General features: G+C 48.3%; 1 protein-coding gene and 1 pseudogene across 1 annotated transcript; both read right to left on the bottom strand.

Moving 5' to 3' along the window:
• Positions 1–4053: 4053 nt before the first annotated feature.
• LOC104980179 (zinc finger protein 280A-like) lies at positions 4054–5748 on the bottom strand. Its single transcript, XM_010828827.1, has 2 exons — positions 4164–5748; positions 4054–4085 (listed from the first exon to the last, which is right to left on the bottom strand). The coding sequence occupies exons 1-2, from the start codon at positions 5746–5748 to the stop codon at positions 4054–4056; spliced, it is 1617 nt and encodes a 538-aa protein (XP_010827129.1).
• Positions 5749–17337: 11589 nt separating this feature from the next.
• Positions 17338–20211, bottom strand: part of LOC104980251 — a 4556-nt pseudogene continuing 1682 nt past the window's right edge.

Consider the following 20211-nt stretch of genomic DNA (forward strand, 5'->3'; position numbering starts at 1 on the left):
CCTGGAATGTGAAGTCAAGTGGGCCTTAGAAAGCATCACTACGAACAAAGAGTGGAGGTGATGGAATTCCAGTTGCCCTATTTCAAATCCTGAAAGATGATGCTGTGAAAGTGCTGCACTCAATATGCCAGCAAATTTGGAAAACTCAACAATGGCCACAGGACTGGAAAAGGCCAGTTTTCATTCCAGTCCCAAAGAAAGGCAATGCCAAAGAATGCTCAAACTACTGCACAATTGCACTCATCTCACACGCTAGCAAAGTAATGCTCAAAATTCTCCAAGCCAGGCTTCAGCAATACGTGAACCGTGAACTTCCAGATGTTCAAGCTGCTTTTAGAAAAGGCAGAGGAACCAGAGATTAAATTGCCAACATCCGCTGGATCATGGAAAAAGCAAGAGAGTTCCAGAAAAACATCTATTTCTGCTTTATTGACTATGCCTAAGCCTTTGACCGTGTGGCTCACAATAAAGTGTGGGAAATTCTGAAAGAGATGGGAATACCAGACCACCTGACCTGCCTCTTGAGAAACCTATATGCAGGTCAGGAAGCAACAGTTAGAACTGGACATGAAACAACAGACTGGTTCCAAATAAGAAAAGAAATATGTCAAGGCTGTATATTGTCACCCTGCTTATTTAACTTATATGCAGAGTACATCATGAGAAATGCTGGGCTGGAAGAAGCACAAGCTGGAATCAAGATTGCCAGGAGAAATATCAATAACCTCAGATATGCAGATGACACCACCCTTATGGCAAAAAGTGAAGAGGAACTAAAAAGCCTCTTGATGAAGGTGAAATTGGAGAGTGAAAAAGTTGGCTTAAAGCTCAACATTCAGAAAACAAAGATCATGGCATCCGGTCCCATCTCTTCATGGCAAACAGATGGGTAAACAGTGGAAACAGTGGCAAACTTTATTTTTCTGGGCTCCAAAATCACTGCAGATGGTGATTGCAGCCATGAAATTAAAAGACGCTTACTCCTTGGAAGGAAAGTTATGACCAACCTAGATAGCATATTCAAAAGCAGAGACATTACTTTGCCAACAAAGGTCCGTCTAGTCAAGGCTATGGTTTTTCCAGTGGTCATGTATGGATGTGAGAGTTAGACTGTGAAGAAAGCTGAGCACTGAAGAATTGATGCTTTTGAACTGTGGTGTTGGAAAAGACTCTTGAGAAGACTCTTGAGTCCAAGACTCCTTTGGACTTCAAGGAGATCCAACCAGTCCATTCTAAAGGAGATCAGTCCTGGGTGTTCTTTGGAAGGACTGATGCTAAAGCTGAAACTCCAGTACTTTGGCCACCCCGTGCGAAGAGTTGACTCATTGGAAAGGACTCTGATGCTGGGAGGGATTGGGAGCAGGAGGAGAAGGGGACGACAGAGGATGAGATGGCTGGATGGCATCACCGACTATATGGACATGAGTGTGAAAGAACTCCGGGAGTTGGTGATGGCCAGGGAGGCCTGTCGTGGTGCAATTCATGGGGTCGCAAAGAGTTGGACACGACTGAGCGACTGAACTGAATTGAACTGATCTGCATATCTGAGGTTGTTGATAGTTCTCCCAGGAACCTTGATTCCAGATTGTGCTTCATCCAGCCCAGCGTTTTTCATGATGTAGTCTGCATATAAGTTAAATAAGCAGGGTGACAATATACAATCTTGACGTACTCCTTTCCCTGTTTGGAACCAGTCTGTTGTTCCACGTCCAGTTCTAACTGTTGCTTCCTGACCTGAATACAGATTTCTCAGGAGGCAGGTCAGGTGGTCTGGTATGCCCATCTCTGAAGAATTATCTAGTCTGTTGTTGTCCACACAGTCAAAGGTCTCATCGCTTCATGGCAAATAGATGGGGAAACAATAGAAACAGTGACAGACTTTATTTTCTTGAGCTCCAAAATCACTGCAGATGGTGACTGCAGCCACGAAGTTAAAAGATACTTGCTCCTTGAAAGAAAAGCTGTGACAAACCTAGACGGCATATTAAAAAGCAGAGACATTACTTTGCCAACAAAGGTCCGTGTAGTCAAGGCTATGGTTCTTCTACTAATCATGTATGGATGTGAGAGTTGGACCATAAAGAAGGCTGAGCACCAAAGAATTGATGCTTTTGCACTGCGGTGTTGGAGAAGACTCTTGAGAGTCCCTTGGACTGCAGGGAGATCAAGCCAGTCAGTCCTACAGGAAATCAACTCTGAATATTCACTGGAAGGACTGATGCTGAAAGTGAAGCTCCAATACTTTGGCCACCTTATGGAAAGAGCCGACTCATTATGCTGGAAAAGATTGAAGGCAGGAGGAGGAGGGGATGACAGAGAATGAGATGGTTGGATGGCATCACAGACTCAATGGACTTGAGCTTGAGCAAGCTCCAGGAGATGGTGAAGGACAGAGAAGTCTGGTGTGCTGCAGTCCATCGGGTGGCAAAGAGTGAACACGACTGCCCAACAACAAATTATTGTTTGTCTTGCTTGATTTTTTTCTTGTTTCTGCAGTTTTTCACTTCTAATTAAATTTGTTCTTGGAAACTCATGGAAGGTCTAGGACCTAAAGTTTTCCTACCAATAAGAGACAGGATACATTGGTGGGAGGTGGGCGGCGGGTGGTCTGTCCCTGGGAAAGCCCTGCAGGGTCCTGCTCAGTTATACGATGAAACAGACTCACAGTGCCAAGTGTTCGGTAGAAATGGAAATGCCAGTACTGTTAGTGGAAACACACATTGCTTCAATCAGTTTGAAAAAGCACTTGACTGTACCTGCATACTAGAATGGGTCAGTCAGTAACAAATCTGCCTGCAATGCAGGAGACCCAGGTTTGAATCCTGGGTCAGGAAAACCCCCTGGAGAAAGAAATGCCAACCCGTTGTGGTATTCTTGCCTGGGAAATCTCATGGACAGTGGAGCCTGGTGGGCTAGAGTCTATGGGGTTGCAAGAGTCAAATACCACTTAGCAACTAAACCATTGCCACATGCATTATCAGAAAATCTCATGTCTAGACATACAGATATAGCTATCCTAGAGAAATTAGTATGAAAGACACACACAGGTTCATAGGCGGCTTATTCAAAAAGGCAAAATAAGAGCCTCAAATTTCAGGCACAGTAAAATGGACATATAAGACTATGCCCATTCACCCAGGGGAATTCTACCCAGCAATGAAAACAAATGTTCCACAGCTACACACAATAAGAATGCATCTCACTTATTTAAAAGAAAACCAAGACCAGGGGAACAGAAACTGTATTGTGTGATTCTATTTATTTAAAGTTTAAAACAAAGAAAAATGAATCCCTGGTGCTAGAGGTCAGACAAGTGGTTACTTTGGGGAGCAGAGAGTGGCCAGGAAGGAACATGGAGATTTCAAAGCTACTTGATGGTAGAGAGATGAAGCAAGTACAATCTCAGGTACAGTAAAGGCAGAGTTTATTTTCTTGGCTCCAAAATAACTGTGGATGGTTACAGAGGCCATGAAAGTAAAAGGCGCTCACTCCTTGGAAGAAAAGCTGTGACAAACCTAGACAGCATATTAAAAGACAGAGACATTACTTTGCCAACAAATGTCCATAAAGTCAAAGCTATGGTTTTCCCAGGAGTCAGATACAGATGGAAGAGCTGGACCATAAAGAAGGCTGAGTGCTGAAGAATTAATCTTTTCGAATTGTGGTGCTGGAGAATGGAGAACACTCTCAAGAGTCCCTTGGACTGCAAGGAGATCCAGCCAGTCAATCCTAAGGGAAATCAACCCTGAATATTCAGTGGAAGAACTGATGCTGAAGCTCCAATACTTTAGCCACCTGATGGGAAGAGTCAACTCATTGGAAAAAACCCTGATGCTGGGAAATATTGAAGGCAGGAGCAGAAGGGGTGACAGAGGACGAGATGGTTGGATGGCATCAGCAACCCGATAGAATGAGTTTGAGCAAGCTTTGGGAGATGGTGATGGACAGGGAAGCCTGGCGTACTGAAGTTCATAGGGTCACAGGGAGTCAGACACGACTGAGTAACTGAACAACAAAAGCCAGGCAGGGTCTTTATGTACAGCTGGCTGAACCTCAACAGGGCTTTTCCGAATTTCTGGAGGTGGGTAGAACATAATTTTTAGCCAGATCCCTTGCTGCAACACGTCTGGAATATTTTGTGTTCATAGTCATCTTCTGTGTAGTTTTTCTGGGTGGCACTTGGGCGTCAGTGTTCCTCACAATGATGGATGCTGTCTCTCTCAGTCCCAGCTGAACTGAAGTTCGAATCATGACCTCTGTTTCAGGAGGCAACCCTTGCAATTGCTCTGGCATTTTGAATGACTGGTGATGCTTGGTTTGGTGCTCTGTCTTCTCCTTCAGGTTCAAAAACTGTAGCCGGCACCTGGAACATGGAAAGACCCTCTTGTTCCAGTGCCTCCAGGCGTGATTTACGAAGGATGTCGCCAGTATGAAAATTCTGAGGCAAAGCAGACAGAGCAAATTGTTCGTGTTTCCATGGCACGTTCTAAAATGCGCCTCTACGTCGGCAAAGGCTGACGATCTGTAATTGCAAACGCGGCACACGTAGGGCATTTCGCCAGGTTTGTGACTGTCCTTCATGTGCTGTAAGAGAACCTGATCTGTTTCGAAGGACAATTCACAGATTTTACAGACCGCGGAGGGCTCCCGGGAAGCGTGGACACTTTCAATGTGACACTGCAGCTGGAACGGGGTGGGGAACTGGCGGCGGCAGTGCTGGCAGGCGGTGTGGATTTCCCAGCCATCACCCTTCTGCCTCTCAAGCTCCAGGTGGTTCCTCACGTGGGTCATAAACTTGACATTTTTTAGAACTCTCAAGCAGCTGAGGCATTTAAAGGCTGTGTGAGTCTTCTGTTCTGGCTGCCCATCTCCTGTATGCTGTCCATAGTAAAAGTCATCAAGTAACATGATCAGATTTCCTTTCATGGGATCAACAGTCTTGCTCTGACTTGCTAGAGTCAAAAAGTCTGTTTTCTCCAGCCCTTCCAAACTACATGTTCTGTCTGGATCCATAAGACTGAAGCATGCCTGGTTATTTGCGTGAGTCCGTGAAAGTGATGCCCCGCCATGAACATGGCTCGGTGAGGTCAGGAGATCTTCCAAGGTCATAATCGTGTCCTTTGTAGGAGATATACCTGGAGAGGGCATGGTGGAGGCAGGTCCCCCTGGGATTCCATCGCTAAGTTTGGGTCTTTTGGGATTCCCACTGTTAAAATTTACATCTGAAGTAGGACATTGCTTTGAATTAAGAGGACTTTCATCCTTGACTCCTAATGAGAGAACAGCTCCAGATAGACAGTGAGACCGCGGAGAGAGCAATTCTGAATTGTGAAGCATGGCTTGCAGAGAGCTCGTTTTATAATCAGGTTTAGATGAAGGCTCGAAAATAATAGGATTGTCTCTTCCTCCCCATTCAGACTGAGAAGCTGGGGAGACGGCCGCTGGCTCTGATGCTGGGGTCCTGAGATTTGCAGGCTGCGACGTGCAGGAGGGATCTGGACCCACGTGGCCCTTCTTTCTTCTTGAAGATGAGTCCCTGGTCACTCCATTCAAAATGTTAGAAATGACTGGCTTTGAACTTGAAATCCCTCTGACAAAGAGGGTTTCAGCATCCTCACTGACGTGCTGCACTCCAACAAAGATGACCTCAGCATCGCCATCGTCCTCATCTCTGGGTTTGGACCCTGCGGTCTTTTTCTCGGGTTGTGGTCGTGCTTGTGCTTCCTCACACGGGAAGAGATGGGCCATTTTACAATCGCTTTTGGCTTCAAGTGGCCCCTCCTAGTGTTTTTTCCACCTAAAGGCAACCACAGGACAAGGTCATCTCCCCTGATCTCAGGTGTCACTCTCTGTGGTTTCCGTTAACCCTCAGTTGTTCACCGAAAATACTAAATGGAAAAGTCCAGAAATAAATAACTCACAAGTGTTAAATTGCATGTCATTCTGAGGAGTGTGATTGGAATCTCATGCCATCCTGCTTCCTCCTGCCCAGAATGTGAATCGTTCCTTAGTCCTGCACATCTCACCCGTTTGCCACTCATTTACCACAATGACTGTTGAGACGTCACAGGGCTTGTGACCAAGTCACCCTTATTTTACTCAATAACAGCCCCAAAGCATAAGTGGAGTGATGCTGCCCATTTAGATATGCCAGAAAGAATCCATTAAGTGCTTCCTTTAAGTGAAAAGATTGAAGTTCTCAATTTAATATAAAAAGAGAAAAAACTGTATGCTGAGGTTGCTAAGATCTGTGGTGAATGTGAGGAAGAGAAAAGAAATCTGGGTTAGTTTTGCTGTCAGACCTCAAACTGCAAAAGGTATAGCCACAGAACATAGTAAGTGCTTAGTTAGGGTGAAAAAAAAATCACTAAATTAGTACAGTAATATATTTTACATAGAGACTACATTCACAAAACTTTTATAAAAGTATATTGTTATAATTGTTCTATGTTATTATTACTCCTTCCCTGGTGGCTCAGATGGTAAAGTGTATGCCTACAATTTGGGAGACCCAGGTTCGATCCCTGGGTCGGGAAGATCCTCTGCAGAAGGAAATGGCAACCCACTCCAGAATTCTTGCCTGGGAAATCCCATGGACAGAAGAGCGTAGTAGGCTGCAGTCCATGGGGTGGCAAAGAGTCAGACACGACTGAGCGACTTCGCTTTCACTTTCCTGTTATTATTAGTTGCCAATCTCTTACTGTGCTTTTATAAAATAAACTGCATCACAGGTGTGTCTGTATAGAAAAAACATTGTGTATATAGGGTTGATGCTATGTGAGGTTACAGATGTCCACTGGGGGTCTTGGAACTTATTCTCTTTAGTTAAGTGGTGATGATTATATCTCTTTCAAAAGACAAAATTAGTACCTGATTTAATCATTGGCTGAAACATTGAGATAACTATTAACACCCTTTGGAGAAGGAAATGGCAACCCACTCCAGTGTTCTTGCCTGGAGAATCCCAGGAACGGGGGAGCCTGGTGGCTGCCGTCTATGGGGTCACACAGAGTCGGACGCGACTGATGCGACTGAGCAGCAGCGACGGGGGAGCCTGGTGGCCGCCGTCTATGGGGTCACACAGGGTCGGACACGACTGACGCGCCTTAGCATTAACACCCTTATTCTATACCTAAGGAAACATCTCAGACTCAGTTAAGTGACATGACAGTTTTAAACTTACTTCTCCAGCCCCCACTTTTGCCTTGTCTCCCCATGGTGGCCCCAGCACTCCTGTTAAACTCTACAGGAGAGCTGGTAGGCACCGTTTTGCTTACAGATCTCCAATCTCACTCAGAAATGCTGACCAACATAAAATGTCCAAAAGAGCCCCAGCTGTTCCTTGGGGGTGCCCCTCACTCCCTCCACTCTGTGAGTCCAGAAGGCACCAGACTCTATACACATGGATCAAAAATATTTTTTAAAAAAATTCCAGAAAGTTCTAATAGCAAAACTTGAACCTGCCTCATGCTGGCAACTATATATATATAGCATTTACACTGTACTTGAAACTGTTTACACAGCATCGACATTGTATTAGGTATTATAAGGAATGTGGAGATGATTGAAAGCATGCGGGAGCATCCCCTTAAGTTACATGCAAAGACTGCACAATTTTATATAAGGGACTTGAGCACCCATGGACTTTGGTATCTGCGGGTGCAGGGTTCCGGGACCCAATCTCCCAAGGGTACCAAGGACAGAGGACGGGGCCTTCTCAGGACTTCTGCTGCTCCCCCTGCCTTGGACGCTGTCTCAAGTACCATCACCCAGCTCCTGACCTGCCTCGGTCCACAGTTTCTCTGCCAGGCTTCCCTGACCATGGTGTCAGAAATCACAGCCTCCCCCAACTCACATGCCATATTCACCTCCAGAGCTATTGGGCTGCTGTATTTTTGTTTCTAGAAAAACATGTGGCATCTGTCAGTGCTACATGTCTGCTGCATAAATAAACAGTAACTGATTAATACAATCATTTATCTGTACCACAGGCTCGACCCACTAATTCCTGGCTCCCTGGGTACTTACACTTGATCTTAGCCAAAAGGCTGAGAAGCGATTTCTCCAAGCATTTAATGAAATCCAAATCTTAATGATTTAAAACTATCATGCAAGGGAGCAAGTCAGCCAGTATGTAGCAGGATGCTGACAGGGCCGGTGGTGGTCATTGAAATAAAAGGTTTGTAACACAATTTCTCTCCATATAATACATTTGTTGATAGTTTCCATGCCATTAACACGTTTCATTGACATTAAGGGACATTCTAAAATTTACATTTGACCATTTCTGATACCAGATCACATTTCATCAGTAGCATATCATAGTTTGTTTGGCTGTGTGTAAATCGTGGCCGTAGCGGTAAAGGACGCTCCTGCCAATGCAGAAGACATAAGAGACGCATGTTCCATCTTTGGGTCAGGAAGACCCCCTGGAGGAGGGCATGGCAACCCACTCCAGTATTCCTGCTTGAAGAATCCTATGGACAGACGAACCTGGTGGGCTACAGTCCATGGGGTTGCGAAGAGTCAAACATGACTGAAGCAACTGAGCACACATGCATACACATGTATATAAATATATATAAAAGTTTATAGTGGTATGAAAAATAATGCTGTGGGACTTCCCTGGTGATCCAGTAGTTAAGATTCCTCACTTCCACTCCAGGGGGCATGGGTTCAATCCCTGGTCAGGGATCTATACCCCACATGCCACAGGGTGTGGCAAAAAAAAAAAAAAGGAATAATGTTGCATCTTACAGCTGATGTCATCTGAGACTTAATAAAAATTTTTATTTTTCATAAGCAGAATCCAGCCTACTAAATTCATGTCACAAGTCACTAATGGGATGCTAGCTGCATTACATAGGCAAATGGTTTAGACAGGGATTGACAAATTGGCTTGCCTCCTGTTTGTTTTTTTCTCCCAACAAGCAAGCTAAGAATTTAGGTTTTTTTAACTTTTTATGTTTTAGTTTTTTTTTAACTTTTAAAAATACGTTTAATATTTTTACATTTTTTTTAATTTGGGGGGAGCAAAGGAATATTTTGTGACATGTGAAAATTATATGCTATCTAAATTTCAGTGTCACAAATAAAGTTTTATTGGAAAACAACCGTGATCATTTGCCGCTGCCCAAGGCTGTCTTGCCTGGAGAATCCCAGGGACGGGGGAGCCTGGTGGGCTGCCGTCTATGGGGTCACCCAGAGTCGGACATGACTGAAGCGACTTAGCAGCAGCAGCAAGGCTGTTTCACACTGCTAATGGCAGAGACCGCATGGCCCTTGATGCCTGGTTACTCTCTAGCCCTTTACAGATAAATTTTGCAGACTCATGGCTGCAGAGAACAAAATGAAGCATTCCAAACCCCATGGCTCACCAGCTCCTGAAGTCCAGTTGACTCAGTGCAGCTAAGGGTGAGGCTGGAGTGTCTTTGTCTCCACGTCCCAGAGAGATTTCTGTGGAAATGCCAGCACCACGTCCTGTGTCCTGTGTCTGTGGAACTCCTACCTGGCTCTCCAAAAGCCTTTTCTCAGTGAGGCCGGATCAGGAGATTCCAAGCCTTTTAAAGCCCATTCTAATCCAATCCACAGTATCCAAACCGGACTCCAATCAGGTTTCTGAACCAGTTTTTCCCCATAGGATCTTTCAACTAGAAACCTTTCTACCAAATTGCTAGAGAGAGGAAAGAATGTGGGTGGGGCTTCAGGGCCCCTCCCAGGGGCTATTTCCCAGGTCTCAGTGTGGTGAGAGTCCCCACTTTCCTCTATCTGGCATCCAGAGGCCCACCACCTTATCTCCAGTTTATCTGCATCTTTAGTTATTTTCGGTTCAGCAGCTTAAGGGCAGGGGAAGGTGGTCCACACAGCTATTCCAACAGAGCTCCGGCTCATGTCAGGAACCTAAAAATGCAGGGGTCCTCTTCCAATGCTAGAAAATTCTCCAGCTGCAAACTGCAAACCCCTGTTCTCTTCTGGGGGCAAGGGGGGTGGATTTAGGGGTGGGGGGCCAGGGTGAGGGGGCAGGAAGCAAGCTTACTCCCAAGTGATCTGCACTTGAAGACTCAGCACCCGCTGTATTCCCGGGGTCCTCACTGTGAACCCCAGGAGCTCTTCTAGGCAGGGGCTCATGCTTTCTTAAACCACGTCAGGGTGTCAGGTCACACCCTGGTCCCCCTCCTTCTCCCTCCCTCCCTCACTCCCCTTCTTCTCTCTCCTTCCCCTTTGCACCACCTAGATTATATCTCAAGCTTTCCCTCCCACTGCCTTTACAGCCTTCCTCCCTTAGAGGGAGGGACGATTTCAGAGAAGAAATATGTGTATTTCCATTCCTTATAAGGTAACAGACTCACTGAATTAGAACAAAAATGAAGTTCACTAATGAACATGATCTTCAGTGCTGTAACCAGATATAACATCAAAAATACCTTTCTTATCAAATCAACATGTGTTCACCTTAAATTTACACAATATATGTCCATTGCATCTCAATGAAGCAAGAAAAAAAAAAAAAACAAAAAAACCTGACCATTAGAAAGAGCTCGTTTTATACTCTTTTAAAACAGTTGTTGGTGAGTGCTGTGCCTAGTCGCTCAGTTGTGTCTGACTCTTTGTGACCCCATGGACTGTAGCCAGCCAGGCTCCTCTATCCATGGAATTCTCCAGGCAAAAATACTGGAGTGGGTTGCCATGTCCTTCTCCAATGTCGGTGAGTATCAAAACCCAAGGCTAGGGACTTCCCTGGTGGTCCAGTGGTTGAGAATCTGCCTTCCAACGCAGGGAACGTGGATTTGATCCGTGGTTGGGGAACTAAGATGCCACATGCCAGAGGGCAGTAGAACCAACGCAGGATCCTGCATGCCACAACTAAGACCCAAGGCAGCCAAAAAAGTAAATAAAAATAAATACTTTTTAAAACTCTATGCTATTTACATTCTTCTGGATATATTTGAAAGCATGATATTAACAGTTTTATTTATTTATGGACACACCGTGAGACTTCCTGCAGGATCTTAGTTTCCTGACCAGGGACTGAACCCAGGTCACCAGAGTGAAAGCACTGAGCACTAACCACTTGTTTGCCACGGAATTCCTAGTTTGATTTACTTAAAGGGTTTGTTTTTATTGTATGCCAAAAGCTACTCCTTTGCAGTGTTTGCACTTGTGACAAAAACATTTTGGATGTCAATTTTTAAATGTTTGCAAAAACTTAGCGGAAAGAAAGGAAAATTTTGACTACTTACTTATGCTTCTAGGCTTCCCTGATGGCTCAGACAGTAAAAAATCTGCCTGCAGTACAGGAGACCGGGGTTTGATCCCTGGGTCAGGAAGATCTCCTAGAGAAGGGAATGGCTGTCCACTCCAGTATTCTTGCCTGGAGAATTCCATGGACAGAGGAGCCTGGGGAACTACTATCCATGGGTTTGCAAAGAGTCGAACACAACTGGATGACTAACACTTTCACTTTCATATGCTTCTAAAGATTGCTCAAATCTCAGAATCACCTGGGACATTGTTAAACACAGAGATTCCAGGGCTGCATATCACACCTAAGAAACTCAAATTGCCAGAGGAGGGGGTCTGGGAATCTGAAAGTTCAATGTTTGCCTCACTTGATTCTGAAGTGAAGTGTATCCCAGGGTGTAAAATCCTCCAATACTTTGGGAAACATTGATCTCTGGTGGCTCAGCGGTAAAGAATCCACCTGTTAATGCAGGAGACCTGGGTTCAATCTCTGGGTCGGAAAGATCCCCTGGAGGATGAAATGGCAACCCACTCCAGTATTCTGGCCTGGGAAATCCCATGGACAGAGGAGCCTGGCAGGCTACAGTCTATGGGGTAACAAAAGAGTCAGACACAACTTAGCAACTAAACCACAGCAGTGAAAGTGAAAGTCGCTCAGTCGTGTCCGACCCTTTGAGACTAGAAGGGTCCTCCAGGCTAGAATACTGGAGTGGGTAGCCTTTCCCGTCTCCAAGGGATCTTCCCAACGCAGGGATCAGACCCAGGTCTCCCGCATTGCAGGCAGATTCTTTACCAGCTGAGCCACGAGGGGAGCCCAAACAACAGTAAGAATATGTTTAAAATACCCCAGAATCTACTCCTTCAGGAGGCCCTGAGGGTCGAGGGTCAGGAATTCATTTTTTCTTCCTGTGACACGCTGAGCGCCTGCCTTGGGAGGAGCAGGTTATTGGTAATTCAATAAACCAATCAGATGCTGTAGCTTGAGCTGGGAGTTCATCCTCCCCACCACCCTTCAGGATTCTAGGACCTCTCCACCCTCTGTTGGGGCTTTTGGATGTCCTTCATATTGAAGGAAGTTAGGGTATAAGCAAAGCCCAGAGATCTGGATCCAAACTTCTCAGTCTGGACCACACTTGCAAATCTGGGCTGTGCTTCTTAACCCTCAGTGAATCTAAGGAATTGCCTACGTGTCTTGTGCAAAAACACATTCTCGTCCAACAGCTGTGGGTGGGGCCTCAGGGTCTGAGTTTCTCACAAGCTCCAGGTGTTTCCCAGGCTACTTAAGGTGTCCATATTAAACAGTGAGTACTAGAGAGCTTTTGAAAAGTACTGATGTTCTGGTTGATTCTGCCGGTCTTACTCCATACCCCCAGAATCAGTATCTCCAGGAATGGGACCGGGAGTCAACGTTATTAAAGGTCTCAGATATTTCTAAGGAGCAGGTAGGGTGCAAATGTGTAGCCAGGCAAATCACCCTACCATCAACCCTGTTTGGGGCTTCCTTGTGTCCTGCAAAATCCATATGTTGAGGGGACTTTCACAATGGTCCAGTGGCTAAGACTCTGCACTCCCAGTCCCTGGTCAGGGAGCTAGATCCCACGTGCTGCCCGGAAGACCGAAGACCCCACGTGCCACGACTAAGACCTGGTGTGGTCAAAGAAATTAATGAATTTTTTTAAATTATCTGTAGAAGTCCTAACCCCCAACACTTTGGAATGTAACCGTATTTGGAGATAATACCTTTAACGAGGTGATTAAGTTAAAACGAGGTCACTAGGGTGGGCCCTAGACCAATCTGATGGTTCTCTATATAAAAAGAGAGAGGGGAATTCCCTGCAAGGCCAGTGGTTAGGGCTCAGAGCTTTCACTGCCAAGGGCCCAGTTTCAATCCCTGGTCTGGAAACTAAGACCCAGAAGCGAAGCAGCACCGCCAGAAAAAAAAAAAAAAAGAGGAAATTAGGACACACAAGACATCAAGGATGCGTGGGCATAAAGGGACAGGAGGACACGAGAGTGCAGCTGTCTGCGCATCAAGGAAAGAGACCTGCGGAGGCACCACACTGTCACCACCTTGATCCTGGACTTCTGGCCTCCAGAACTGGGAGAAAAATGTTTCCTGTTGTTTAAGTCTGTGCTATTTCTGGTGGCCACCTTAGTACTTTAACACATTCTTTAGATGAGGGGTCCCTAGAGAGGGCTCACCTCAAGGACAGGTAAGGGGTATGCAGGTGATGACTCAGCTCCCAGGGGACTCCCACCCATCAACAAATGCCCACCCGCCCAGATTTTCCAGGACGCAGCCTGTTCCTGTGGACCCCTTCTTGCAGACCACAGCTGCTAAAGGTCCCCGCCCAACTCTCTTTCTGGCCCCAACTTTTTTTTACTTCTCTCCTAGATTGTGAAGGACAGAACCTTGAGAACAGAGCGAGGCCTGTGCTCAAACCATCCTGGATGTGAAGGGGAGTGTGTTTTAACAAAAAAAAAAAAGAAGAAAAACCACAGCTGTCCAGCAGAACACACTGAAGCTTATCACCAGATGTACAGAAAAGCCTTCATATGTTAGGTTAGGAAGAAGCAGAGGACATGAGTTCAGCCTTTTCTGCAGGGAAGGTTTCCAGGAAGGACAGCATGCTTTCTGTAGATGGGTTGAGAGCAGATGAATTTATTGGAAGGCATTTGGGTCTGTAGCCAGGAAAGGAATACGAGTGGGGAGGGGATATGTCGTCCTTCAGTTCTCTCTATCTCCAGAAGTTTCTATGATATGGGCCATGGTCACAGGGCTCCCAGAGGTCAGCGAGAGAGGAATGTTTGGTGACTTCATCAAAGCCTGACCCATAGAAGGCTGCCTCTCAGCAGCCAATGTCAGACTTCTGGGCCGTCTGCCAGGCTCAAGAAATGACCTACTGGGAACTCTCTGGTAGTCCTGGAGTGGTTAGGACTCTGCACACTTTCACTGCTGAGGGCATGGATTCTATCCTCAGTTGGGGAACTAAGATCCTGCAAGCTGCGTTCGCAGGCCGCCTAAGAAACAAAAACAAAGACAGACATGACCTTTCCCACCTTTCCTTCCATGGAAACCCCAGGGCCAACTCCAGTCCAGGTCCATTGCTGTGCTCAAGGAGGAAGCTCCCTGGCGCTTGTGGCCATGGAGTGACATGTGGTCAGCCTGAGTGTCCACCCCTCACACCAACTGAGAACCCGGTACCCAGGAGGAGGTCAGGCCCTCAGGACACAGGCTGGTGCCTGCTGACCTACAGATCAGGGCTGTGTGAGAAGTGGACTCTACAAGGTGGCCAGAAGGCACGCCTTTCAAAAGGGCACTCATCCAGGTGGCCAGCCTCTACCCACTTCCTCTAGGGGAGAGCTTGGCGCTTCCATTGTTCTCACAAACCTTTTCCTCTTCTACTCTCCCTGGAACAGCTTTATCTCAAGAGACTGTTGTTGTTAATTTGCCCAGTTGTATCTTCAACCCCACGGACTGCAGCGCGCCAGACCTCCCTGTCCCTCACCATCTCCTGAAGTTTGCCCAAGTTCATGTCCATTGCATTGGTGATGCCATCCAGCCGTCTCATTCTCTGTCGCCCTCTTCTCCTTCTGCCCTCAATCCTGCCCAGCATCAGGGACTTTTCCAGTGAGTCAGCTGCTCACATCACATGACCAATAGAGTGGACCTTCAGCTTCAGCATCAGTCCTTCTAACAAGTATTCAGGGTTGATCTCCCTTAAGATTGACTGGTTTGACTTTCTTGCTGTCCAAGGGGCTTTCAGGAGTCTTCACCAGCACCACAACGTGAAGGAACAATTCTTTGGCGCTCTGCCTTCTTTGTGGTCCAGCTCTCACAACCGCACATGACCACTTGGAAGACCGTAGCCCTGACTATACAGACCTTTGTCGGCAGAGTAACGTCTCTGCTTTGCAACACACTGTCTAGGTTTGTCATAGCTTTCCTGCCAAGAAGCAACCATCTTTTGATTTCATGGTTGCAATCACCATTGCAGTGATTGCACATCCCAAGAAGAGGAAATCTGTCAGGACTTCCACCCTTTCCCCTTCTATTGGCCATGGAGTGATGGGGCCAGAGGCCACGATCTTAATTCTTTTAATACTTAGTTTTAAGCCGGCTCTTTCACTCTCCTTCTTCATTCTCACCTAATCAGTGCAGAGCTTCTGGCTTCTTGCTGCTTCTGCTCTCAGTTCTAACTCACTGAGTAAGAAATCATAAAAGGATGGTTTCGCAGCTTAAATCAAGGGTAGGACAGAGAGGGGCCAAAACATAAGGGACCGTGACACACTGAAAAACTCAATGACTTGCACCACCTGCTTACCCACAGGATTAAAGGTGAAGTGAAAGTGTTAGTCAGTCCTGTCTGATTTATTGTGACTCCATGTACTGTAACCCGACAGGCTCCTCTATGGAATTCTCCAAGAAAGAATACTGGAGTGGGTAGCCACTCCCTTCTCCAGGGGATCTTCCCGATTCAGGGACTAAGCCTGAGTCTCCTGCATTGCAGGTGGATTCTTTACCAGCTGAGCCACCAGGGAAGCTCAAATCAAGGTGATGCTAATTTCCAGGACATTCCTAGATCAAAATTTTGGTGGTCCATGCCGGTCCCAGCTCCTTCGGTCACAAAAAGGGGTATAGTTGGAGCCCTCCACTCTGAAGGGGTGCTGTTATTTTGTTTAGTTGCTAAATCTTCTCTGAATCTTAGAGGACTTGGTCTCAGCAAAGATCTCTGATGGGCAAAGAGAATTAGTTAAAAGCCTTAGTGCTGCCAGGTTGGCAGAGAACCAGGATTTGGAGGAAATTTTATCTTTACCATGTGGCTTAAGGTAAAAACTTAAGGATTAAGGTTTTAAAAAAAAAGTTACAGATGAATCACACCAAGGAGAAAAATGCCAAGTTACACTCAACACTGAAATACTGAACTCGGAAGTGACTTTTTTTGACGATTGGGAATGGATTTCCGTCAGCCTTTGAATAAATAATTGTGTAAGTTTTTATTAATGTAAAAACAAAATAAAACCTGTGGGGATATTAGTGGCATAAAAGCACATATAGACAATGGATTCAGGGATGTTGGGTTGTCTCTTAGAACCTGGAGGCTTCCCTGGCTGCTCAGATGGTAAAGAATCTGCCTGCAATGCAGGAGACCCAAGTTCAATCCCTGGGTTGGGAAGATCTCCTGGAAAAGAGGATGGCTACCCACTGCAGTATTCTCACCTGTAGAATCCCATGGGCAGAGAAGCCTGGCAGGCTACAGTCCATGGGGTCCCAAAGAGTCAGATACGGCTGAGCAGTGGGAAGGTGGGCATGGGCTCCAGATGGTCTGCGGGCGAATATCCCCCAGGACTCCAGGCCTGACTTTGCACAGTGAACCCATCTTGGCACTGCCCAGGGTCCGAGATTGAGGCTTCACATCTGCTGGATCCACTGGGGAAAATGCTGGAGTCCAGGGCCTGGGTGGGGTTAGCAGCGAGAGTCCCGTGGAAGACGGTTCCCTCCAGCTGTGCTCGCTCCTGGACACTTAGTTCGTTCCAGGCCCTTGAGGACACACCTTGTATGTGACGACAGATTGAACAGCTTCAGAAATAAGTGAGGAGGTGGATGCCCTGGAAATGAGAACCACAGGGAGTGGGTAAATGGTGCCCTCAACTCCTGTAGCCGATCCTTGGCTGTCAGAGAGCATCTAGGCCGCACTCACGCTCAGTGAGTGAGGTGGTTATTTAACCACTAACAGGAGAGCCATGAGTTTAAAGGGGAGAATCATGGTCACAGATCACAGAGGACACCAAATGATTGACACTGAAGTTCCCTTTATTTCTTTGGAACAATCCAACACGGGGGTAATGACCCCATCAACCTCCCAAGCCCAAACTCCCCCTCCAGAATTCAGATTCACATTTCTAACTTTGTAGGAACACATCTCTCCAACATCCCACCAACCCCTCCCCCCTGCCCACTCTAAATCACCTTTCCTTTTCCCGCACGCACTGAACAATTGTCTGAAACTGTGGTTTGTGTTCCTTCTAGATGCACTGAGGTCTGGGTGGCAGTGTCCCAGTGCCGGGGACAAAGCCTGCAACTCGTGAGCTGGGCTAGGCGGGCATGTAGCAGGGGCACAGGATGGGCCAGATGCCGTAGAAGAGCTCGTCCCCGCAGTGGGGACAGGGGCTGGCGCTGAACCAGATCGTGCTGGCCACCCAGACGTGTGCAGCAGCTGCTGAGCCGGGCGTGCAGCCGAGCCAGGCGGGCCGGGTGCAGGATGCCGCGCACGCCCTCACAGCTCTCCAGGGGTGCGGGGTGCAGCACGTGGCTCAGCCTGCTCAGCCCCACCGTGTGGTGCAGCAGGCTCTCCAGCACGGCCATGGAGATGGGGTTGCCGCAGAAGCGGAAGGTGGTGAGCTGGGAGCAGCGGCTCAGGGAGGGCAGGAGGGCGCGGAACTGGGAGTCCACGATGCTGCACTCCTCCAGGTCCAGGTCCTGCAGGGTGGCCGAGGTCCTCTCGATCAGGACCTGCAGGGGCTCCAGGCTGAGGCTGGTCAGGTTGACCCCACTGAGGCCCAGGTCCTTCAGCAGGCCGACGCTCGAGCACTGCGACAGGTACGTCAGGTCTGACTCCAAAATCAGGCAGTTGGTGATCGACAGGGTCTCCAGAGGGGTCTTCAGGCACCTGGGGAGAGACAGGGCAGTCAGTCCCAGGGACGGAGGTGGCAGGCAGAGGGATGTGGGCAGGAGAGGCTTTTTTCACGGGAACACAAGGCATCTCACTGGCTTGGAGCTGGCCTCTCCCCTTCTTGACGGGAAGGCAGGGGCTCTTCCGGGGGGAAGGTCATGCTCACAGGGGTATGACCTCCCCCTGCACAAAATGGTGAACTATTTTCAATGTGGGAAACAAACAGTAAACAAATGTTATTTGCCTATTTCAGCTTACTAGTATTTGGTTAGCAGGAATTAAGACGGTTTACAGGACACGACTAGTTGAATTCAACAGCAGGCTGGATGCAGTGGACATGGGCTGGGGGTCCCAGCAGTTACACGCGATCCCTGGGTGAATATCCCCCAGATATTCAGGGGCCACAAACCGTCCATCAACACCTACAATTCTTTTTTTTTTTTCTTTCTTTCTTTCTTCTGGTTTCTCAGTGAACATATTTATTCCTAATGCTTGGAGTTTGCAGCTGCCAAAAAGGGAATCAATACAACTCATTCACACAGACAGATTAGGCTGCATCCTCCCAGCTTTTATCACTGTGTTCAAGGCAGAGCAATAACCTGTTACTGAGGATTTCCTATGTATTCAGAGGTCTTAGAGGAAAATTATAATTATAATTTGGACTTAAAGAGACTGGAGCCACTTTAACAATAATGCTTATTTGACTTTTTCTCTTCTCTGGACTGCTTAGGAGCCACGATTTTCCCCTCCTGATCCCTTCTTGTCATCTCCAGAATCACCCACTTCCCACAGCTCACCTGGAGCCTAAAACAGCTCAGGACAGAAGGGGCAGGTGGGAGGGAGAGACAGAGCTTTGGACTTCAAACCTCACACCTGATGGACCAACGTCCTTCTCGCTTAGTTATCTGTCATTATCTCAGCTAAGACATCACTCTCTCGGAAAGAATTCCCAAGGGCATCACACCAAGCCCCCACTATGCGGACTCCCAGAAAGGAGTCCCCTTTGACAGCATTTAACCTAGGCCACACCTCTGACCCTAACCAGGGAAGTGACCTGACAAGATGCCCAGGGTCAGAGCGGCGGCATCGTGAGGACTTCCGAGTGGCCAGGCACCCTGGCAATGTCCCCAGCGGGCACGAAACAAGAGAGGCCTGCTCTGGTCTCTGGAGCTGGCGCCACGCCTCACCTGAGCACCTGGTGCAGCCGGCCCTCGAGGAAGGAGATGGAGTCCAGGTAGAGCTCCTGCAGGTGGGGCAGGCTCAGGAACTGGGCGGTGAGCTGGCGGACGCAGTGCGCCTCCCGGGCGGGGGCGGTGTGCGGCAACAGGCGCACGCGCGACAGCAGCAGCCGGCGCAGGTTGCCCATCCGGCCCAGGTGCGGCAGGAACCTGCCCAGCGTGGCCAGCTTCCAGGTGCAGTTCACCTCCAGGTCCTGGATGGAGTCCAGGTGCACCAGCCTCAGGATCCTCCTGATGCTCTGCATGGGCATGGCGAAGATCCTCAGCTTCTGGCAGCGCAGGTGCAGCAGGCTCCTCCTCTGCTTGGCCTTCTTCAGCAGGTAGCAGAGGGTCTCGTCCAGCGTGTCCTCCTTGAGGCACAGGTCGACCAGCACCTCCACAGGGCCCCGCGCAGGCTTCAGCCCCCACCCCTGGAACCCTCTACCCTGCTCCTTTTCTGCATGGGCTGGGCTGACTCCGGCTCCAGCAGTGAGCACACGCTGGCCTTGATGCCGGACCACAAGGTCCAGAAGTCCTGGTGGGCGTTCCGGCGCAAGTCCAGCACCTGCAGCTTCCACCGCCTGCGGGGCCGCGGGGCACACGCTGAGCTGCGCAGAGGCCGACGGGCATCAGGACCCCGCGAGGGCTCTGCACTCCACACACCACAGCTCCTCCGGCTTCCGGGGCCCCCTTGGTTCCCACTTTAAGGGACACTGGGGGGGAGGCCCACGTGCCTTTTGTCCCCTCTGAGCCTCAACCAGTCCTGTACACCCAACGCCTGTTCCCAGGTGACCCCTCATCTTCCTGCCCTGGCTGCATCTTGCTCACACCCCAGGCTCCACCAGTCTGCCAGGTCGACGTTACCTAGGGCGGACCTCCTCAGCAAGCAGGAGGTCCAGGCCATCAAGTGCAGCCTGGAAGGTCTCCAGATGAGGCTGGTAGTCCTTCATCAGGGCCCCCATCGGGAGGTAGGGGAAGGGCCAGGCCTGCACCATCGCCTTCACGGCATGGGTGTGCCTCCCGGCAAAGGCCGCCGTAAACAGCGGAGGGAAGAGCTCGACGGACACCTCCTCCAGGGC

This window comes from Bison bison, unplaced genomic scaffold (genome assembly GCF_000754665.1).
Source record: "Bison bison bison isolate TAMUID 2011002044 unplaced genomic scaffold, Bison_UMD1.0 scf7180017864495, whole genome shotgun sequence".
Classification (NCBI taxonomy): domain Eukaryota; kingdom Metazoa; phylum Chordata; class Mammalia; order Artiodactyla; family Bovidae; genus Bison; species Bison bison.